The sequence below is a fragment of the Pelodiscus sinensis genome, chromosome 7 (assembly GCF_049634645.1).
Source record: "Pelodiscus sinensis isolate JC-2024 chromosome 7, ASM4963464v1, whole genome shotgun sequence".
Classification (NCBI taxonomy): domain Eukaryota; kingdom Metazoa; phylum Chordata; order Testudines; family Trionychidae; genus Pelodiscus; species Pelodiscus sinensis.
Genome location: NC_134717.1, coordinates 16,050,528 through 16,074,887, shown reverse-complemented (window position 1 = coordinate 16,074,887; position 24,360 = coordinate 16,050,528). Strand labels below are relative to the sequence as shown.

The window sequence follows — 24,360 nt, the reverse complement described above, 5'->3', positions numbered from 1 at the left end:
ACCTCTCCTTTATGGTCTCTCAAAGGGGATTCCAAGGCATTCCTAGCAGTTACTTAGCTAATTTTACTGACTTTATAATAATGAAAAAAATTCTTAATCTTTTTAGGAAAAACTGTCAGAAGAGGACAGAAAATGCAAAGAAAAAAGGGAAAATATTCATATGGCTGTAGATGATTATTCAAAAAGTGAAAGTAGCGGTACTGAAGAGGAAAAAGAAAAGACAAAATTGCTATTAGAACGACTGAAAGCTCTGGAGGTAAGAAATAAAATAACTACACTTCTTATAGTGTGAATCAGTGTGATATAAATCCTGTCTTTCTCCATTCACTTAGACTCAAGTAACAGTATTTTTTATCATGATTCATTTATCCAGGATGGGCAGAAAGTTCCATTTTGAAACTACTCTTTCTAATGTCAAGGATCATATATCCTTAAAAAGTACTTCATAAATAATTTTAATTCAGTTCAAGCTATAGACTCAGTGAAACTCAATGACACTAAAATTTTTGTTATTCTGATTTTGTCTCTAGTGTTAATTTTGTAACTTCTGTGTAACATACGTGATTTAATAGCCATCATTAAAACAGCATAACTTCACCCTGATGTTTACTGCTGAACTTGTTGCGTTTGGAATACTTATTGTAGAAAATCTGACCATTCTTAATAGATCCCCAAGGAGAATGCACTTGAATAACTGCACTAAGTTTGGTGTGCATGGAATTAAATATGACACAATAACCTCAAGGTTTGGAATTAAAGAATGGACCTAACATAGAATGAAATTCTTATTCAGCACTTAGTTCACTGTAGTCTATTCAGGTTCATATACAGTGGTTCAGCATTACAGTACATGAATGCTCAACAGGAGATTTGCCTGAGTAGAGACTGAGAAAAAGAAGGGAAAAGATTCAGTCATTGGAGCTATAGATTTCTGGTTTAAGCAAACAGAAAAATTCTATCTGTTTGTGTTTCATAATCCACATAACAGACTTACTTGATTTGTTTGATTAAAACATACTCGCTTGATTTGTTTGATTTGATTAAAAATCAAGTTCAGTGTTAGTATCCTGGAGGATCTGTAAAACAAAAATAAAACATAAGCAATGGTAGGTGTGTTCAGATCTGTGACAGGATGCATCAGCCGCACACGGGCTGAAAGAGTTAACCTGGCCCAGTTGGCTGCGAGGGTCCCACCCCCACAGTCCTGCTGGGCACACTCCAGCTGGAGACTGGCCATAAAAACCTATGGAGTTGCTCAGTTAGGGCTGATTGCCTCAGGAGAAGGAGGTACTGTAGGAGCTCCTGGTGAGGAAGCACAACCAGACCAAACAGCAGCAGCCCAGCCAAGAGGGACTGCAGTAGGAGCCTCCAGACCCGAGTGTAAAGATGGAGAGGACTTCTTCTAAGAACTGGGTAGGAAGTAGGCCAGGGTGGAGAATTGCTCCCCAAGAGTTCCACATGTTGTGATGGGGTTCCCTGATGAATTACCAGTGGACCATACCACTCCTAACAGGGCTGTGGGCTGGGACCTGGTGGAGAAGGAGGGCCCAGGTTCCCCAACCCCGCCTCAGATACCCTCACATGGCGGAGATTGATTTATTACAGTGGTCACCAAACAGTTGATCGCGATTGACTGGTTGATTACTGAGGCACTACCAGTCAATCTCAATGCAGTATTCCCAGCTCCCTCTTGGTCCCCTCCACCCACAGCAAGTAGCCCGCCCTGGTGCTATAGTTTCCCGCCCCTCGCAAAATAGGAGCCAAAGCCGGCTTCCTGTGGCAGGGAATGAGGGAAAAGTCCTATGGCTCCGCACCAGATTCAGCTTCTCAGGAAGCTGCTTCTCCCCTCCCTACAGCAATTCCCGCACTTTCTTGTCTTGCCTTCCTTCCCCTGAGCACCAGGGAGGGAGGGTCGGGAGGTAGGGGTTTAAGATGGCAACGGAGGATCAGGAGTGGCTGGATTTCTTAAAGGAGCCGCATGTGTGCTTCTTTCAGCACTGCCTGCAGATCCTTCCAAGAGATACTCATCTTTTGGAGACTCCCAGGTATTGTCTGAGCTTCCCCACTCTCTCTCCCCTGGCCTGACACCCATCAGCACCCTGCTCCTCTCCCCTGGCCTGACACCCATCAGCACCCTCTTCTTGCCCCCTCCCTTCTGAACAAAAAGAGGAATGTTTTGATGCTGTGGCTACTGGGCATAAGTTGCCCTGAGCATTAAGTTGCAGTATAAAGACTTGGCGGCTGATAGGACACCCTATCTAGAATGAGAGTCTGAGGGGCTGCAGCAGACTGTCAAAACATAGTCCTCACTTAAAATTATACAAGGTCTCTATAGTTATGTCTGTAAATATATTTTCTTATTTAAGACCTAGACCAAAATATTACTAAAATAAAAATGCTAAATGTTAATTCTCGTTAATCCTACACAGAACTATTGCTTCATTATGCTGTATGTATTTTTCTTAGGTTTATACAACTTGGATAATGGTTTTTGTTTATTTCAGTCTTAATTTTATCATTTGTGTTGAGTGAGTTGAGGTTTCTTGAAATTTTCCAAATTTGCATTCTCAGAGCTCCCTTAGTCTTGTTTTCAGTCAATCTTCATGACCTTTGTGTCCTTTCAACTGATAAAAACCATTCAGTATTTATCAATTATTGCAACCTGCCTGGAAGGAAAAAAACATAACATTATGGATAGACAGAATTTGTGTCTGAGAGGTCAGTTAATAGGCTTCCTCACTGATGTCAGCTTTGTGCAGTAGCTTGTAAAAAACAAACACACACATAGGTATTAGCAAATACCAATACTTCAAGAATTAATCTACATAAATAGTCTAATGAGCAGTCAGAGAAGAAAAATGAACTGAAGAGCCAACATTAATTGTGCCCAAAGATAATTAAAACAAAGTGTTGTTAATTGTGTGTTGGTTTAGTGTTATATATCCTTGCCCTTGTTATTTCTTGGAGGGTATAAATTTTTATGTCAAAGGCTGAATGCTCTTTGGTTTATTAATCGAGGGACATACATTTTCTCAGTTACTTGCAATTAGCTGTTCTCAGCCTTTAGTATTCTGAGAGTAATTAATGTTAGTATTTCATTAATACATTGAAAAAAACAGAAAATGGATATTTAACATTATATCCACAGTTGAGCAATTAGCAAGTTCCTTCATCTTGAGTATTCAAATTATTACAATTATCAAACATGATTCATGAAATTAGCAAGGCTAATAAAGCACATAGTAAAGTTAGTTCATCCATCTGTGCAGTGTTACACATTAAGATTATGCCTATAAGCAAAGCTCATGAATATTACTTTCCCTCTGTGGATAGATTTAGAAAAACTGGAACTGGAAAATTTTCAGCAAAAATCCAATTTTGGCTGAGTGTTTGCAGTTTTGGCCAAAACGTATAAGGTAAAAATTCAAAATTTCTGCAGAAAGCAGGCAGTTTTAATTGAAAAAAAGTTCCTTTGTTGGAAACGCAATTTTTCACTGGGACAGTTTTGTTGGAAATGTTTTGTCCAGCCTTTGATCAATGGACCACTATTTGGAGGAGCTGATTCCTTTTTAAAAAGGTATTTGTTGCTCCAGTGCATATTTGTACCCATAGCATTTTTTGGGGGGGAAAAATGTATTACAAGAAAATATTTTCATTATATATTTATCTGTACAAGCAGTAGATTGCTGGCATTAGCGTACATTAATATCAGAAGAAGGCACCAAGAAATAATTGACATGGTATATTATGCAATGAACCCTAGCACAATGTGACATGTCCCATTAGTCAGGGATTTAAAAAACAGAGTAAACCCCTGTGTGTAAACACTGCGATGAGTAGTTAAGTACACCTTTTATATGCTGTAGAGTATTTTTATTTACTAACTATCAAAACACTTAAATTTTCTCAGGTGTGTGTGTGTGTGTGTGTGTGTGTGTGTGTGTGTGTTTCACTTTGGTTAAATTAATCACATATATCATTTATGTAAGTATAATTTGGGTGGTATGGAAGTAAGTAATATCATTTCCTGCTTTCTTTGTGAGCATGATACAAAGAAAACTACTTGTTACCTTTAGTGGAAAATTAGGTCTAAGGCCTCAATTCGGGAAAATACTTGTTTAAGTGCTTAAGTTTCATTGGCTTTACTCTAGGCCTTTCCTGAATAGAGGTGCATCCCCAAAATAAGGAATGTAAAGACCCTCAACACTGATCTCAAATAAACTGGTATTTTAAAAGTTTAAATAGCATTATAGATTAATAATGAGATAGAGATACTAAGTATAGGTAGACCAAGCAGCAAAATAAGAGTAGCTAATTTTGGACATAGTGTGAGATGCGAATTTTCAAAATGCATGTCGTCTTATCAAACAAAAGCAAAAATAAAGTAATCTGATTATAAATAATTTTATATCACAGATTTGTAATGTGTTTTCAACATGAGAATGTAACATAAGAACAGCCATACGAGGTCAGACCAAAGGTCCATGTAGCCCAGTATCCTTTCTGCCAACAGTGGCCTATATTAATGCCTCAGAGGGAGGGATCACAACAGGTAATCCTCATGTGATTCCTCCCCTGTCACCCACCTCCAGCGAAACAGAGGTAGAGATACCATTTTTACCTATCCTGGCTAAAAGCCATGGATGGACCTAACCTCCATGAATCCATCTAGCTCTTTTTTGAACTCTGTTAAAGTTCTAGCCTTCACTGCATCCCCTGGCAAGGAGTTCCACAGGTTGACTGTGCGCTGAGTGAAGAAAAACTTGTGTGTGTTTGTTTTAAGCTTGCTGCCTATTAATTTCATTTGGTGACCCCCTAGGTCTTCTATTGTGGGAATAAGTAAATAACTTTTCCTTATTCACTTTTTCCATGCTAGTCATTATTTTATAGACCTCTATCATATCCCCCCTTAGTCTTGTCTTTTCTAAGTTGAAAAGTCCAAGTCTTTTTAATCTCTCTTCATATGGGATCCCTTCCAAACCACTAATCATTTTTGTTGCCCTTTTCTGAACCTTTTCCAATGCCATGCTTGTTTATCTTCCTAGCTCTGTTAATTCCTTTGGAAGTTACCCTAGTTAGAACACCTCCTCATAAAAATCCCACTCAATATGTTTAGCTCCATGACAAAATGTTATTTCAAAAGTTGGAAGAAATATAGTGTGTATGATTTAACAGTATTTGCAATATATAAATATTTTCACAACTATGCTGTTTGCATATGTGTATACATGCATGTATGGAGTGCTAGGATTTGGGCTTACCATAGGTTTCACCTAGTAGTTAAGTCATTAGGCCCTCAATTTCCCCTTCCTGGACCAGTTCCTTTCAGCAATTCTTCCAGAACTGATCTAAACTACCCTTTGGTGTGTATCAACACAGTCCTCCAGCTGGGTCACTAGTTTAGCTCATCCCCTCTTTCAGGGCAACAGTGTTCAACAAACTACAGAGGGACCAGTGTTCCCTGTAAGCGGGATGCTGGTGCAGTCATTCAGGAGGTATTCAAATTATGGCCAGTTGATTAACAGAGTGCCCACAGCTAGGTTTTTGTTTTTACTGGTGTGCATGGGGAGGTGCACATGAAAAATTATTGTGCACATGGATGGAATAAATCTGCACCTGGAAAGAAAGGAACAGTGATTTTTTTGTGACGGTATGCGGACCCATCATACTTTAATTGAATGGCATTTCCCTCGGGCATAGTGGCACCTATTTCCTAGGGTGGCTTGACTCCCAACAGAAGGTCACTCGGGACATGTGGCTCTTAAAGGGTCCATGACTGCATTTCAGCCCCCCGCGCAGTTTTGTTTATTTTGTTTTGTTTTTTGTTCAACAACTTTGATCTGGGAGTACTGGCATCTTTTTTCTTACAAAAAAAAAGCACTGGAAAGGATTATAGGAAACATTGAGAGGGGCCCACATCACTATTACAAGAGACTATCCTCAGTTTATCTACAGGTCTCTGCAGTTGGCTGGTCCTTCTCATGAAGCTCTCAGCATCTCCATCTTCTTCTTACTTCTGGGAGGATTGGAACTGACAGCTATCTCTCCATATGACAAGGGTGTTTGATAAGGGACTCTGGGACATTCCACTCCACTGGGCCTATGAGACACAAGCAAAGTCAGTCACCCAGCCCCCCCTTGGGCCTCTCCCTTACCCCTGTCTCAAAGTCCAACTGAATATCACAAAGAAGGAAAAAAGGTAACCGAACCTTCAGCCTGCCTAGGCTCAGTTGGTATTCCCTTCTTGCCCAGCAGAGTCTTTTCTGGCAGCTTTGGTCTGGAGCTTGCAGAGTAGATCTGCCCTAATCCCCCATCTGAGTTGTCTGGCTCCCTTAAAGTTCTTCCTCCTACTTGAATATGTTCTGCAGGTTTGGAGAGGGGAGGGAGTGCAGAGTTACAGGGGCCCAGAACTGCTCCTTAACCCCTTCCATTCTAATGTGGGGTTTATACCCCACCTCACTCCCCCACACATGTTCTTTCAGAGAATGTTTGATAATGACTCATGAATTCACCACATATTTTAAGAGAAGGGATCATCAAAAAAAGTATCAAGAAAGTTTTCACATATTTGGCCAAATATACAATTTCAACGTCTGAGAAATTCACAGAGTGCACAGAGTTCTTTCTTTAGCTCCCTAGCCCTTCCTCGTCATCCCGTTGCTGGAGAGTGCTTTCTTTATGCTAAAGAAAATAATATATTTATCCTTAATCTAGGGAATAATTTGAACTACTAGCAAAAAAAGGTTTTTCTGTATACAGTGCTATAGACTTTGGGGAGCAACATCCTGAAACCGAGGAGTTGACACACTAACCCCAAAGAAACATACAGGCAGTCCCCGGGTTACATGGATCCGACTTACATCGGATCCCTACTTACAAACGGGGTGAGGCAACCCCACACTAGCAGACCAGGGAGACGCAAAGCTAGCGCCCCACCCCAGCAGACCAGGGAGACGCAGAGTGGCTTTTCTCAGCAGACACGTCAGCTTGAGAATAAAGGACTGAGGGAAGTGAGGTGTGGGAGAATAAAACTGAGTTCTGGAGAAATGTTTGGCTAGAGTTTTCCCTACAATATGTACCAGTTCCGACTTACATACAAATTCAACTTAAGAACAAACCTACAGTCCCTATCTTGTACGTAACCCGGGGACTGCCTGTACTGATGGGTTATTCTTTTTTGCTACCCACATAGGAAAAAATAATCTTATGTTCTAGTTACATAACAGGAAATGAATTCTTTGGATGCTAATAGTATTTTGAATACTGAACATCACCACATTATCTGGGAGCAAATAATGGTTTTCTTCGTGAATGGTCTTGTGCAAAATGGCAGCTATGATGAAGCCGGGGGGACGGGGGGGGACGGGGAACAGATGCTGAGCATGGTATCCATTCTAGAGTAAAAACTGTGGTTAAAAGTAAAAGGTTTGGAAATGTGGCTAGTCCCAGGGAGGCACAGAAACAGGCAAACTATTACTAAATATCTTTTAAACTTTTATTAGAATACTTCCAATTATAGTTTTTCTTTATTAGTCTCTTACATGCGTGGCCGCCAAATAACTATTAGTAGGAGCAATAAGCAAAGTGCAATACAATAAATGAAAATTCCCTGAGCTTTTTCTAAGTCCCAATAGTTGTCAATAAGGGACCAGGGATTATCAACAGTTATGTTTACATTAATCTTACTCATAAGTCTAATTACTTATCTAAAACTCTTAACAATACTACTTAACAAAACTTTTAACTAAGTTTAGATAGCAATACTCACACTTAGAAAAAACACAAAGTACAATAGTAACAACAGCATAGTTGGTATACGTTACGCTCTACAGGAACTCTGGTTTGGTGAGTGGGAGGTGGCCTTCGGGTGATCAGTCCTTGGGCCTGGCTCATATTCTGCCATCCAATGTTTATTCGGGATGCCTCAATTTGATACAGGAGTGGAAGCTGTTTTATAGAGAAAGCTTTTGCGCGCTTTTTGTGATAGGCTAGCAGACCCTGTCTGTTAAGTGACAGGAGTAAGGGAGTGAGATGGTTTCCTGTTTTTCCTTTTCTGCCTTATCGGGCATGGCACAGTCAGCACAACCAGCACGAACTTTACATGAACTTTTTGGGTCTAGTTTTGGTTCCTGTTCGACGCTGACCTTTAAGTTACATAGTGTAAGGGTTTTCATCAAGGGGAAGTTGACCTTTTGCTTGGATCGCAATACGCGCGAGAGGCCTGGCCAGCAAAGAGCCTACTTTCACAAAAACAAATATAAATTTTATTCTCAAGTAATATGCTGCTAAAAGGGACAAAATGAGTTTAGGAATCCAATTGTTTTTCCTCATTAGCTGTTGAGTACTTTGCTGAATAAACCACCACATTACAACAGTGTATGTTTCTCAGTGAACAATACAGAGCAATTTACTAAAAGTGTTTTTACTGCCACCCTACCCAAGATGCTATTTTTTCCAGATGAGGTGTTATGTGCTCTTTGACAAAGTTTAGTATTCTCTCATTTGCCCTTTTAATGATCTTTATACACCCTGTATTAGTCACAGCAATTCTTTTTTCAACCTACTGATAAATACTCTAAGACTTGGCAGATTTATTTTTTATTATATTTTATTTTAATGGATAATGTGATTTTTAAGCACTTGTTTATTATTTTAATTTTCTCAGTGGCATGACATTAAGGGGCAGTGGGTCAGGCAATAATTATATAATGGTAGTAGATATTGAGATTCAAAAATTTAAAGCTTTATATGTTTGTAAGAAATCTAATTCAAAAGTCTAAATTACAGAATTTTGCCCATAAAGTCTTGAGTTCTCACAGCTAGGAGGTTGAATCTAAAAAAAAAAAAACCAACCAATAATCTCAGATCTTTTCGTAGAGGAGAGGATGCAGTCCTGATTGAGTGGGGCAAAACTCCCAGGTCAGGCACATGACAAAGAGGAAAATCACCTCTCTTCTGAACATCTAAGCCCATACCCCATATTCTTGGGTGGTGAATGAAGGTATGTCTACACTACAGAGTTTAGTCAGAAAAATGGCCATTTTCCCAACAAACCTTGAGGAACATCCACACTGCAATTGCATTCTTCAGCAAGAAAATTGAAAGAACAGAGAGGTTTTTCCAGTATTGGTAATTCTCATTCTACAAGGAAGAAGTCTTTTTGCAAAAGAGCTCTTTCTCAAGAAGGCATATGTGGACAGAGAAGAGGAAGTTCTTTCAGAAGAAGAGGAAAGAGGAAAAAGCATAGGCACCCTAATGGCCATTCCATCCATAGCAGTGATGGTTTTCATGTGAGAGAGCGTCCATTCAGTCTGGATGCTCTCTTTAGAAAAAGCAGATTGATTTTTCGATGCACTTTTGCAGTGTGGATGCTTTCTTTTGGAAGAAGTTTTCTCGAAAGGTTTCTTCTGAAAAAAAGCTTCTTCCGAAAGAAGCCTGTAGTCTAGACGTAGCCTGAGTGAGCAGGGCCTTGACAGCAGAGCAACTTGGACTACCTGTGCGTCTGAACTAACAGCAGGGATCTGTTACCAGACCTTGAAGACAGGCGCTAAGTGTGGGGGAGGCTGTGGTCACTCTCTACTTTTTGTAGATATTTTTTCCTCTCCCTTTTTGTGTCAGGAGGCAAATTGACATTTACTGATGACTAATGATTTAAATTGAATCCTTCCAAGCCTGCAAATACTATACATTTGTAATCAAATGAAAGAGATGACAAATAACAAATGGCTCAAAATCCATTATACCCCACTCTGTGTAGTTGAAATTCATGTCAAATTGTGATCTCTTGGATATCAAAACTCTCTGTGACATCAGCATTCCTAGTTAGCTGTTCATGAAATTCACTTAATTTTCTGCAGCAGTTATGCTCAAACACTTTATAACTCTTACAAAGCAAAAGTAATTTCATTGATAACTTCATTGTGTATGTGGACTTCTGAAAAAAGATAAAAATTAATGAAGTAAGGAGAGTAATGCAACTCTTTGGATGGTTTTCATTTTTTTTATCTGCTTTTAGCACAAGAGTAATTGGAGGTTTTTTTAAGGCAGTCAGGACACCCTGGCCAACATAATGTATTTTGAACATGCATCAACCCCCATGCAACACACTCCATGTGAAAAGGAGCATTATTAAGTTTGAGAAGTCACTCCGAAGTTAGGAAATGCTAGAATTAAGGCTGCCTTTGGAACCTTAATTTGAGACTCCCCTGTGCGTATTCATCATAATACAGTTTCCAGTTGCATGATCACAAACTATTTAATTCAACATAACCCCTGTCTTCTCTTTGCCCAGCCAGTCCCAATCTCCTCTTACTCTAAGTCCTAGTCCCAGTTTCCCTCTGCCCACCACCAGCTTCCAGTCCCTGGCCCCATCTTCCCCAGCTCTTTGATCCAATCAACTTGCCCCACTGTCCTCAACTCCAGCTTTTCTCCTGTCTACATTCAAATACAGCAGTTTTCTCCTTCATGCTTCCTGGGGCCTAGCTGAAGGGTCTCTGGAAGCAGAGGGGAGAGAGGCTTCCTTTTTTGAGTTCTGGTGCCTGGCACTGGCCCATAGCATCCCTAAATGCAATTGCAGGGAAAGTTCTACTTAGCCCCAAGTTGGGCCATGCCCAGTGTTGATGGAATTTAGCTGAAAAGTACTACCAAGTCTCTACTGAGCATGTGCAAGCTGATTTTTCTTACTTGGTCAAATTTGGGTGAAATTTTACAGGAATGGCAAAAAGCACATCCCTGATTCAAAAGCCTGCCAAATGTCATGTCCCTGCTGCACTAAAAAAGTTGCCAGTTTTTTAACATGGTAAAATCAATGTGTTTTTCCATGACTGACCCATTGTAGCTGAAATTTCCAAACAAAATTCTGTTTCAGGCAGACATCTGGCATGGAATATTTCAGCCCAAATGGTTAAAGTTTGGCAAAGTGAAAAGCAACTGAAAACTAGATCTTCGTGTTGGAAGTTTGAGACAACCTTAATAATAGATAGTGCTAACAACTCCACCTAAAATGCTAAAGATCAGCAAAACATTTGTATTGTGTATTATTAATAGATCACTTGGATTACTTGTGAATTTCACTTTTGTGTTCAGTTTAAGCTCTTTGAGTCTTTATTTAGTAACTATGTCCTCGCTGGCTAGGCAGGAGTATCACAAAGGGCTTAGCCTTGTGAGAGCTTGGGGCCTACCTGTCAAGCAAGCAAGGAAAGGGTTCCCACAATAGTAGTTCCATGCTCTGGGGAACCCTAGGACTGCTTGCTTCTCATAGACTCCCCTGACCATAAAGCATGTTCCTCAGTAAGGGCCAGGGGGACAATCAAGTTCATGGCTCTGAACCCTGTATACCAGCCTGAGGGGTATGTGCGAGGGGGCATGTGAATAGAGCCAGGTTTCATTCTGTTTGTGCAAACAGGGATTTTCTTGGAGAGAGTATTCCTATCTATCCAAACAGGGTAGCCACCAACATCACTGGACCTCTGGGCAAGGTGGGGAGGAGGTTCCATGCTCTCAGAAGGGGTGGGGCCTCTGGTGGAAGGGGAGCAGCCAGGGGCAGCCAGCCCTCAGTGCCACCCAGATCATGGCACCCTCCTCCCGCCCCCTCAAGCTTTTCATGGAGCATGCTGTGCAGCATTCTGGCAGCAATTTAAAGGGTCTGTGTGCTCTGGCTAAGCAGTGGCAGCCGGGAACCTCAGCTCTTTTGAATTGCTGGGCACTGGGGCAGTTACCCCCTTTGCTGCCCTCCGTGGGTGGACCTGTATCCAAAGTACAGTTTCTCTGGTGCCTGGAATGGTACAGCCCTGCACTACCAAACACAGGGCTGTAGCCCCAATCTAAACCTAAAAACAATAGTCGTTTTGATTAAACAGGAATTAAATTAACAAATCTGTGGTAAATACTGTCAGGTTTTGAAGGTTTATTACAAATCTCTGTGATACACAGACATTTATGCATTGTGGATAATTCAGCATGAAATAACTAGGTCTGACTGTATTAAGTGTTCCAGCCTGGTGTTTTTTTTTCTTTTCTTTTTCTTTTTTAAGTTCTCTTTGCAATTCTCTGAAAACCATTGCTTTGTATTGAGCAGTCAGGAAGAAAGCAACCTTTCTGTCAAAGGATGTCAGCCTGAGGGAATAAACCAAAGGGCACTGAATGAAAGCATTTTCAAAAGACAATTTTTTAAAATAGTAAACATAAACTTTATTAAAAGGTTTCTTCAAAATACACAAATCTTTGTGAAGATAGCTTTTTTCATCAACTAGGCCTTACCTTTCCTTAAAGAGAAATGAGGTTGTAGTTAAGGATTAGATAGAGCCTTGGGAAATCTGGGTTACATTCCCAAGCCAGTAGCTACAGACCTCCTGTATCTTGTACAAGTAATTTAATTTCTCTGTGCTTCAGTTTCTCATCTGTAAAAAATAAGGTTGTGAGAGGGCAGTCAAGTAACTTGGGGGAAGGATGCTGGGTTTGGATGGCTTTCTTTCCTTAGTGTTCATTTTATAGATGTGGACGCAGGAACACAAATTAAGGAACCATGTCACAATTGGGAAAGTGGAGACTTACCGGTCAGTAGGTTATCCCATTAAGGTAACAAACAATTGGTACCATTTTGTAAGAGGAAAACAAAGATTAGAGAGGAGTTGTGGGGCTAGTTAGTAAGTCCTGTCTTAGACTTGGCAATTCCAGCTATTAACATTAATAGTCCTTGTATGTGGTTTGTTTGCCTGGTGTTCTGGTCCTTCATCCCGCAAAAAAGAATCAGTAAAATGGGGATTTTTATCTAATCAACTGGGGTACCTATGAAATACTTAAGAAACTAACATGCTGAGGTTCTCTGAGAGGTGATAATACATTGTTTGTCTGTCCTGTGTATTTGACCTTCTTCAGGTCAAAAGCTGCCTCTTTCTGTGTATCTGTAGAGTGCCTAGAAAGTTGGAAATCTGATCTCAGCTGGAGCTTCTAGGGGCTTCTGTAACACAAATAATAAGTAACACTACAATGCCCTGAAAGAGAGTCAGTTAATTCCAAAAAGCAGACGTTTTGGTCTTTGCTACCTCTAACCCACATTCTATATTTAACATACAACATCACTTCCACTTAAGATAGACATTGGTAACCAGTCAGTAATCCCTACAGGCTGTTAAATACCTACGTAGCAGGCAACCAGCACTCCTGCCTCAAGCACCTAAATTCTGCAATTTGCATCAGTTCCACAAGATGAGGAAATTAGTGACTGTAGGCTGCTGTCAACCCTGCTTTCTTGCACCAAAATAGCAAACCACTAAGGTAGCATAAAATTGTGATCTTGAATTTTTCCAATGAAAGGCCTAATTCATGTGTGAAAATCTTATTGCTTGCGGGTGAGTGAAACTCAATGAAAGTTTCAATAAACTGAACGATAGTAGACCTAGTTTCTACTAGAGAAGAGTTACAAAATGCCTCCCCCTTGATTCTAATTATAGTGTTTTGCCCCCTGACTCTTTGCAATTTATCATGGGAAAATGTGTTTTGTTTAAATAAATGTGTTTTGGGAGAAGGGTCACTTAGGATCATAAGATAAATCTTCAAGTGTATTAAAGGGGTAATTTTCCCCATATTATTACCATTAAGCAAATGAAGAAGTATGTCAAAACACTTCCCATGTTATGCTTTTATTATTCTATGGAGAGACACTATTTGATAACCATGTAGCAGAGAGAGAGTTTGTGTGTGTTTATACACTTATTTCCTTTGGGTGAACTGAAATTTCAAAGAGAAAGCAACTTAATTTTAATCTTTAATGTTGCAGTTTATAAATTCTGGTCTTTTAAACAGATATTCTCATATGGATTATGATGTAAATTGAATAAACTTTTGGGTTCTTATTTAGTTTGTTAGAAGATAGACTATTTTTTCACTCAAGAAAGCATACAGTTTCAGGCATCAAGGAGTGTAAAATCCCATTTGTAGCAAGAAGAAACTTGCTATTTACTGGAAGTGAACTGCTTCATCTGCAGTTGTTGCCTACAAGAAAGTTTAATCCTATTGCTTAGAATTTCAACATAATCATCACATTCCTAAAAATAATCTACAGCAAAGTGGCCTCCTTCAGTCATCGTATTTAATTTGATTCATCCATAAACAGCCTCTCTTCCCAATTTTCTGACTACTCACATAACCACATTTATTATGCTAATTAGTCACCATAGGTCAACCTAGTTAATCCAAATCATCTGATGCCTTTACTCTCAAACCTTTTTCTCCCAGGGAGATTTTACTGTGTAATTCTGAGCCATTTGGAAGAACCTAATCCCTTATAGTCATGAGGAGGAGGGCTGCATGAGTCCGAATTCCATAATAGTGGACCAATGCCTGAAAATTAAACAACATTTTCACATAACATTGATTTTATGAACTCTCCAATGCTCTCTCCAAATTACAATGCTATTTGGTTGTAATAATGATAAACTTTTTACTTCCCAGGGTTTAAGCAAATTCTCAAATAAAAAATCAAATTGATACCATTATGTCTAATCCGTTTCATAATCTACCAACACTTCCTTTGAATACATGACTATCTTATTTTTAATTATTTATTGTAAATCAAGAGGATACTTCCCAACCCACATTAGTTAGTGGATAAATCTGCTAGATTGCATAAGCATTACAAGAAGTACATGTTGAAGATATTTTAATTACTGAAATCTAATTATTAAAAGTATTATTTTGTTAATGAAAGGATGAAATGTAAATAAAAATGTGAATAGAGATGATATATTTACTTGAAAGAACCTAGGCTATGAAATATCTGTTGGTCTGTGATGGAGTATGTCAAGTATTACTGTCCCCAAATGGAGGTTCCACCCCCTTGGTGCATCTTGCCCAAGGAAGGTTTCCTTTTGGAAAAAAAGCAAAAAGTTTAGCTGCCCAGAGAGAAAGTACCAATGAGAATAGGTTCTTTGGTGGCTAGAAAGGCTGAGAGCAGATAAAAAGTCAACCAGGTGAGATAAAAACAGTTGGGCGCTTCCTCTCAGAGGCAGTTCTGTGTGAAGTTAGGAGAGGAGGTTATATCCTTGTCTAGACTGAAAAGGCCAATCTGGTCATTAGCTAGCTCTAACTGCACATTTCTGATTGAGTCGAAAAAATATTGTTTTATATTGTGGAATGTAAAACTGATATGTCCCCCTTAAATTGGACATCAGTTGACTGCTGTGATATTATCAGGTTCTTCCTTGTGTGTCCATTGATTCTGGTGAACCTGTGACATCCACATATTGGCTATATTCAAAGTTAATAAAGTATGTAAGATGGAGAAGGTACAAGATCTTTTTTATCAACCACCTTTTTTTTTTCATGGTTGCATAAAAGCCAACTAAAATCCTGGTCAATGTGCTCATGGCATGGAAAGACAAAGAATGTGTGTTGTGAAAGTAAGTCTCCCTGAAGGCGATGAAGAAAGTCCTGTCCTCCCCTTTGGATAGAGCAGAAACTACTATGACTGCTGAAACAATTGTGGTTGTCTTTGGAACTGGCTGATGGTGCACAGATCAACACACAACCCTTCCCCTCCCGCGAATGGAACATTGTCTTACTATAAATATGCATAATGAGTCATCATATGGGGGAAGGTACCATAGGAACATATACCTAACTATGGATTCAGTGTTTCAGTCTTTTTATTTTAAACAATCCCTTTTACCTATTTACAACAGCTTTTTAAAAATTGTCAGATAATAAAAAGCGAGGGTGGGAAGTAGTGGAAAGAGCACAACATAATGTTGAAAATGTACTTAACAATACAAAGGTTTTATAAAATTATATGTAAGGGTAATATATTTTCTAAGCACTCGTACAATGAAACTGCACATCACCAAAGATAGCCACTACTGAAAACACTTCTCCCAGCAGACATCTTATAATGAGTTTGGACTAAACATGTATTTGTGTCCTAAATATTTACACCTTAAAATTATTTTTAGAAAGAACTGACATTTTAAACAGATTAAAGCTATTTTGCTTCCCTGAGAAGCAGAAGGAATTTAATAAAACCGTGTCCATGCTTAGTGGCCCTTTCATAGTCTCCAGATTGCTTCATGTCTGTCTACAGTATCTCAGGTTAATATTCTTATTCTTTTAAATTGAGTGCAATAAGTTTCACTTGGGGGTTTGGGGCAAATAATAGGATAATAATAGCAACAGGTAAATCCTTTCACCTTGGTCCCTGCTGAATGCAATCTGTGGTTGATAGCTGAATGTTATTGATTGACTGTGAGCAATCAGTTTCTGGCAAAGCTACACTCATATCCACAAATGGCTTCTATCAAGCACAATCATTACAAAATAGCTCCTTTATTTGTAGACTCAGAAAAGGGTTCAAGGATTGAATTGGCATGTAACTTGTGCAGCTTTTGGGGGCTGATAGAAGATTTTTGCTAAAAATATTTACATTTGAGTAAATGAAAGTTTTGGTAGGCAAACTGAATGCCAAATTTTTAAATTCCAAAATATTTAAATTCCAAGATGCTGTTATGGTTTTTTGGTGTAGTTCAGGAGACATATGTATAAAACACACCTTCTATGTGTGATGTACTGTCCTATCTAGTGGCACTGAGACCTTTTACATAGCGAATGATGAGTCTGCTCTCCAAGCTCAGCTAACAGCCAATTGGCTTTTGGCTTATGTTGTAGAGCAGAGGTGGGCAATAAAATGATGGTGCTTCATCAGGATTAGCTTCTGGTAGGCCACCACGTCTATATTTACACCAATTCCCACAGATCCCATTGGCTAGGAATGGCAATCCATGGCCAACAGGAGCTGCAATCATCTGTGCCTGCAAAGGTGCAGGAAAACTTAGCAGTGGCAGCCTATCAGGAGCTAACCGTGGCAGACCGGATCCAGTCTGAAAGTAGGTATTTGCCTCCTCCCTTTTCCCCCCGTGTTAGAGGCTCATGTGCTAAGCTCTGGAGGTTCCATGTTTTACTTGTCCTTGGGGCAGCCAAGGAGTAAACTCAGACAAAGAGTGAACTTGAGCAGCTCTGAAGCTTGTTTATTGGTACAGATTCTTAATGGTACAACAATACTCGCACACACATCACATTCATGCTGGCAGATGAAGGTAGGCTGCAAGTGCGGCATAGATTACTTTTGATTTCACAATTGGCTGAGGCTGGCCGGGTGACAGCTTTCCAGAGATTGGCCGCGAGGTGACAAGGGTACCTGAAGACCCTTCGGATCCATGAGAGGGCTCTACTGCTTCTGGTCCTGTCCCGAGTTTCATGTCCTGTTACATCTGGTCTGAGAAAACCCCACCTGGCTGCCTGTTACATCCATTTAAGCACTTGGCAGAATTCTTCCTTACAGCCATAAAAGATATTACATGCTGCTCTGCCTTATGATTGGTGGTTTTCACTCACACTTCCTCATGCACTCCATACATATTTGTAAGTATGAATACAATTGATTCTATTAAACCAATGTGCTTTTTCCAAGCTAGCTGCCAATATTGAGGCTTTCTGCTACTTAACTGCCTAAACCGCATGTGTTCAACACAGCAGGAAGCTTGCTCAAACTGTAGCTGAGAGGGAGAAACTGAGGGGAGTCGTGTCCAGTTGGTTGCATTCCAGTGGGGGGGTGGGGACCGTGTGCAACCGGCTATGCCATGTTCGGTTCTGCATGTAGACAACCAGGGTCTGTTGGTGTTACACACACTGCCACTCTGTAGGTGGGACTCTCCCGATCAACTTTATATTGCATATGCACTGCGACCACGTGCACTGCCTTTTATCACCAGAATGGGAGATCATTTTGGCATAAGCCAGATTTCTCCTTGGTTAGCCAATTAACGTAGTTTTTAACAGAAGTTTCTGTTTTGGTTTCAGATACTTAAATGCTCTTACTACAAATGTAACTGTCCAGATTAGATTAAGGCTCCATGATAAGGCAGATGGTCTATGCTGTTTCCAAGTATATTGACACAGGGTTTGATTTTTTCAGTGCTGTCAATTCAGCTCCTTTCATGTGCACTAAATGTCCTTTTAAAAAAATTATTTGTATTTTTCTACTAATGTTTTATCCTGTTAGAATGTATACAAACAATGGAAACTATATTTGAACATGAAGACTTTCTAAATAATGTGTACTGAATTTATGGAAAAAAATTGGTGACTAGACATTGACTGTCTCTATATTATCTGCAACTCATCTAAATATAAGTTATTGCTTATAATCAAAGATATAGGCTTCCATTTTGGAGACCTTCCATAACAAGTATTTCATATTCCACTCCATTCAGTGGTGAATCCTTGCTGGGTTGCAATTAAACAATCTCATATTTTGAATCTCAAGTGCTTTTGCTTAAGTGTTTAAAAGACTTTCATATTTCCAATAGTAATCACTTTAAGTGTCGGTGGATCACTCTGTGTAAAGTACCTCACTGCATATCATCAGTAAGAAATGTAACTTCGCTTGTTTAACAATTGAAACTGAAAAAAAAAGAAAAGAAAATGCACTATCCTGTTCATATGAGATAAGATTTGCTAACAAAATACTGTAGCTATCTGCTTTCACTTTGTTTACTACTCTCTACTTTGCCATTTAAAATAATAAGTCAAAGTAATTTATTTTCATGTATATGTAATTTCTATTAGATAAATCCTGGAATTGATCCAGCCATCTCACTGTCTGCAAGGGAGTTTCACAGAGCAAGGGCTTTGTTTCTGAGAGAGCTTTTGCAGGATCAGGCTCCGCATTTCTAATTTACATATTTAATGTAATGTGTTTTGTAATCTAATGAAGCAAGTCTCCAATAATAAATAGTTCACAGACTTAAAATAATACAAAGCTGGAATTCATGTCACTTCGATCTAAATAGGAAAATACCTTATCCCATCAGCATTCTTTCTTGGCTTCAGAGGAAATCCCATTAATTTACTTTAGCAGTTAGAACTGCAAGGTATTTGATTCTCACATAGTAAAAAGAATTTCTCTCAATTCATCATCTTCTATGGGCTTTGAAAGATGATGAAACATTAATGAGATTAGGATACCAACATAACTTTTTAAATGACAATGATTTTCTTTCTATTTAACTTGCAGAACAACACAATTTAGACACTAACATCCCAGATCTGGGTCAGATCCTTAGCTGGTATAAATTGAAGTCACTGAAGCTATGCTGATTGAGGTTAACTGAGATTCTTGACCCCTGTATTTGGGGGAGAGAGTACATTCAACTATATACACATATACATATCTTTGACAGATTTACATTATCAGAACATCATTGTTTTAGTATCCTTGTATAAAATCATGACCAATATAGAGAATGTGGTGTACCTAGATTTTAGTAAAACATGTGATACAGTCTCATATGACCTTCTTATCAATAAATTAGAGTAATACAGCCTAGATGGGGCTATTATAAGGTGGCTGCATAACTGGCTGAATAACTTTTCTAAAAATTAGTTATTAATGTTTCACAGTCATGCTGGAAGGGCATAACAAGTATGGTTCCGCAGGGGTCTGTTTTGGTACCAGTTCTGTTCAATATTTTCATCAACAATTTAGATACTTGTATAGAGAGTACGCTTATTAAGTTTGCAGATGACACCAAGCTGGGAGGGGTTGCAATTGGTTTCGAGGATAGGATAATTCAAAATGATCTGAACAAATTGGAGAAATGGTCTGAGGTAAATAGGATGAAGTTTAATAAAGACAAATGCAAAGTACTTCACTTAGGGAAGAACAATCCGTTTCACACTTACAGAATGGGAAGCAACTGTCTAGGAGGAAGTACTTCAGAAAGAGATCTAGAGATCATAGTGGACCACAAGCTAAATATGAGTCAGCATTGTGACACTGTTGCAGAAAAAAATAAACATGATTCTGGGATGCATTAATAGGACTGCTATGAGCAAGACACAAGAAGTAATTCTTCCACTCTACTCTGTGCTGATTAGGCCCCAAGGAGAGTAATTCTGCCCAGTTCTGGGCATCACATTTCAAGTAAGATGTGGAGAAATTGGAGAAGGTTCAGAATAGAGCAACAAAAATGATTAAAGGTCTTGAAAACTTGACCTATCAGGGAAGACTGAAAGAACTGGGGTTCTTTATTTTAGAAAAGAGAAGACAGAGGGGAGACATGATAGCAGTTTTCAAGTATGTAAAAAGGTGTTACAAGGAAGAGGGAGGAAAATTGTTCGCCTTGACCTCTGATGATAGGACAAGAAGCAGTGAGCTTAAATTGCAGCAAGAGAGGTTTAGGTTGGACATTAGGAAAAACTTCCTAATGTTCAGGGTGGTTAAACACTGGAATTAATTGACTAGTGCAGTTGAGGACTCTCCATCACTGAAAATATTGAAGGGCAGTTTGGATAGACATCTCTCAGGGATGACCTAGATAATGGTTGGTCTTGCCATGAGGGCAGGGTACTGGACTTGATGACCTCTTGAGGCCCATTCCAATTCTAGTATCTAAAAGAAAATATTGTTTATTTGCTCCCATAATACAAGAACTTAATGAAAGCACCAAATGAAATTAATAGGTAGCAGAATCAACCTGTGGAACTTCTTGCCAGATGATATTGTGGAGCCAAGGACTTTAACAGTGTTAAAAAAAGAGCTAGATAAATTTATGGAGAATAGGTCCATCAATGGGTATGGGCTAGGTTGGGTAGGCCCATGGCCTCTATCAGAAACTGGGAGTGAGTAACAGCAATCAGTTCCTGTCGGAAGACGGACTACTGGGCTAAATGGACCTTTGGTCTGACCCAGTATACGTGTTTTTATTTTTCATGTTCTTGTTTTTTAAAATCTTTTCTTGGTTCACAGCAGTTAAAACCTAAATATTTATTCTGACTTTTACTAGTCAATTTAACCTGTCAGTGTGGTACATGCAAACTTTTAGATGAGTTATCATTTCAATCATTTATGTAAAAATGTAAATACAATGAATAAATCAAGCATGTGCTATGCAACAAATACCTGCTTTCATTTGAGCAGTAAAATCAACACAAGTCAAATTTATTTTATTTTATATATAAAGGAGGCTCTGCCCCCCGCCCCCAGCTTCAGGGCAGGGAGTCAACTGGAGGTTAGGGCCAGCCCGCAGACCCTCAGTCCCCCTGGACCAGCTGCAGGACTGGGAAGGGGGTGCTGCAGGCTGGGGACAGCCTCTGGAGCCTCATTCCTGCCCCCGCCCCCCCACAAACCAGTTGCAGGGCTCAAGCCCCTACCCTGGCTCCTGCACCCTTCAACACACATAGCCTCCTGCACTGAGCCTCTCCTTGATAACCTGAGCAATGCAGGGTAAATTTTATAGTGTGCACATATATGTGTGTGTATACAGTATATATTTGCTTAATTAAGATTTGAAATGGTATTCAACAGCATATAGAAAGAAGAGTTTGATTTAAGACATCACAATTTTTGCAGACTTTTTTCTTCCATTTTTTCCAGTGCCTGAGATTTGCTATATTTGTGTTTGTGCTCCTACTTTGATACCATCCATCCCTGGCATACTCTCAAGTGTGGTTTACCCTTAATAAATCTGCCCAGATGGTCTCTTGGAGATCCTCAGTCCTTTTTGTCCTGAGATTTGTGAGCATCCTTTCTTCACCTCATTGCACCTGGATTATTAATCAGATGGCCAGGAAAGTGGCTTTCTCCCAGGATAGTGCCCTTTCTGCATTTTAGCAGTGAACAGCTGTCACCATCCCATAGAGACCAAAAGCAGCCATCTGATCTTTTTGACTTACGTGCAAAAATTTCCTACATAGTTGGAAAGGTGAATAGTTTGCCTTACATTCTGACCCATTAACATCTGAAATATACAGGTTCATAATGCCATCTAGAGGGCATAGTCCCTTCCTTTTCTGCATAAGGACTTGAGATAATACTTCTCTTATATACCTTTACAATTCAATATCTCCATAGTCCAGTCCTGATTAATATACACTACATGCAAGGTCCAAACTGGAAACCAATTTAGGTAAGAAAATGGAAATGCCCATTTATTGAGAGTGACAACTCTCCCTATTTAATTAATACATAAATTCCTTGTTATCCCCAGTCAAACCCTCAGTCAGATAGTCTTTGCTGACTTTAACACTCATTCACTTCCCTGAAATTTTAATGTGAGATAAGATCCTTTTCCAGAAGTAGTAGTGGTAAGAACTTTGAGTTTTTTCACATCACTCTGCTGAAAAAAAAGGAGACTTACAAGTTAGTTATTTTACTATGTAAAATTCTCTGATGAGGTTGTTCCTGAATCTGACAGATGAGCATTATGTCCAAAAATTAAAGATCACATAAATGTAATACCATCATGTTTCTTAATTAGGCAAATGCATGAGTCACCTTGTCTTCTCAGTCTAACTTGCAACTCTCATTTACAAGTACTCGCTGCATGTCCACACAGTCTCTCTCAACATGCCTCTGTACCTAAGTTCCCTCTAAGATGCGCTCCTGCATGGGCATGCACTAAGAATTTGAATCCCACCCACTTCCTCAGCAGAGCCCATGCAATGGCTGTTCAGCTGCTCTGGGGTGAAGCCATGTGATGGGTTGTTGCTCTACCCCAGGAGCAGCTGGGTAGCCACCATGTACCCCTGGCCCTAGCTTCAGCCCTTCCCCAGGGGTGGAGATGAGGCCAGGGTGGTCCATGTGGTGGGTTGAGGCAGCTCCTGCAGCTGAGGCTGGGGTCAGAGCCACTGTGTGGCAGGTGGTGGCAGCAGCTACGGTGGCTGGGACAAGGATGAGATCCAGAGCTGGAGCTGCCACGTGGCAAATGACGGCAGCAACTCTGGGGGTCAGGGCTGGAGCCACCACGTGGAGGGTGGCAGCTGCTCTGGGCTGGAGCCGGAGCTGCATGGCGGGCACATCCGAACAAGCACATATGACATCAGTATTGGTGCACAAGACAATACTCACTCCACAAACAGATGGAAAATTTTAGATGGAACATTGTTCTGTACCTCTGTGTTAGAGAAGAAACAAGCAACCCAGGAGTGGATGGGGTAAAAGGAACTGCTTTATTGCCTACGAACGTTTACCTCAGACAGTCACACAATGTCCGAGTGGCCCCGAATTGGCAGTAGTCAGAACCTTTTATCTATATTAGTATGTTAAGTCACACGTCTATAACTACTTTTCCTAAAACCTTATTTAGTAATGTTAACTCCCATAAAATGAATATTAATAAGTAAATAATAAATACAATTATACCTGCCCCTAATTGCTATTTATATAATTTCTAATTAAATCAACAATTTTCTATGCTACAAACTAGCATCTTACAGAGATTACAAGGAAGTTTACCCTGAAGATGTTATGCAGAGCCAATGTGGATAAACAAGAGATACAACAAAGTAGAGCAGCTCCATACTTATCTGGTTTCCTAGGCTGCAGAACAGAGAAGGTTATATATCAAAGGTAATACTGGTATCAACTGGACCCTATCGTCCCAAACTACAAAACAAAAGGAAAAAACATGTTTAAGGGTAATGCTGTAGCTGAATCCTGAACCACTAATGCAAAAAGGCCATTCCAAACCTATTCATTTTTTCACCCCCTCAACACTCTGGAATCTCCCACTTTATCTAACTTTACCGTAATGCCCTTGCAAGTGTTGTCTTCTCCTTGCATAGCTTAAACCTCTGAGGACTCTGCTTGCACTTTATACTCACAGTCTTTTCACTAGTCACATCTTATCTTTCATCCTGGCCTTATAGTGAACTCATTCCTGAAATGCCACTCCTCAAACACCTCTTGTCACCCTAAATCCACGGTAAGCAGTAGAGTCTTGCTCATATGTCACACTTCTATTTGAAATGCACAGTTAGCATTTCTCCTAACAGTCGGTTGCAGACTGGAAATCAGTTGGAAGAGGTTTTGCCCGAAAAAGTGACCTGGTTGGAGTACAGAAAACATCTCCCTGCCTTCTGTGTAGAGCAGTGGTTCTCAACCAGAGATCCATGATCCCCTGGGGCTTTAGGGGGCCACCAAAATAAACCAGAGAGCAGGATCAGCCTTTTATTCTCTGGGGCCCAGGGCAGAAAGGTGAAGCCAGAGTCTTGCCATCTGGGGATGAAACCAAAGTCCGAGCAACTTAGTTTTTTGGGGTCCTGTGCAATTTCCCTGCTTGCTTCCCTTAAATACCAGCTCTGGCTTTTAATTTACTAGATATGCAGAGAAACAGTTGTGGTAGAACTGGTGGGCTATGGAATTTTTACAGCATGTTGACGGGGAAGGAGGCTCACAAAGGAAAAAGTTGAGAGTCCCTGTTCTAGAGTATCAGAGGGGTAGCCGTGTTAGTCTAATCTGCAAAAGCGATGAGGAGTTCTGTATCGGAGGGGTAGCCATGTTAGTCTGGATCTGCAAAAGCGACAAGGAGT

The 24,360-nt window shown here is 39.9% G+C and overlaps 1 protein-coding gene across 11 annotated transcripts in view; it reads left to right on the top strand.

Annotated features, from left to right (window-relative positions):
* Window positions 1-24,360, top strand: part of NCKAP5 (NCK associated protein 5) — a 652,533-nt gene that overhangs the window by 446,438 nt on the left and 181,735 nt on the right. For all 11 annotated transcript variants that reach the window (XM_075933271.1, XM_075933270.1, XM_025178765.2 and 8 more), the window contains one exon: window positions 107-256. In XM_075933271.1, the coding sequence (XP_075789386.1) occupies window positions 107-256 (150 nt within the window). The remainder of the gene's footprint in view (window positions 1-106; window positions 257-24,360) is intronic.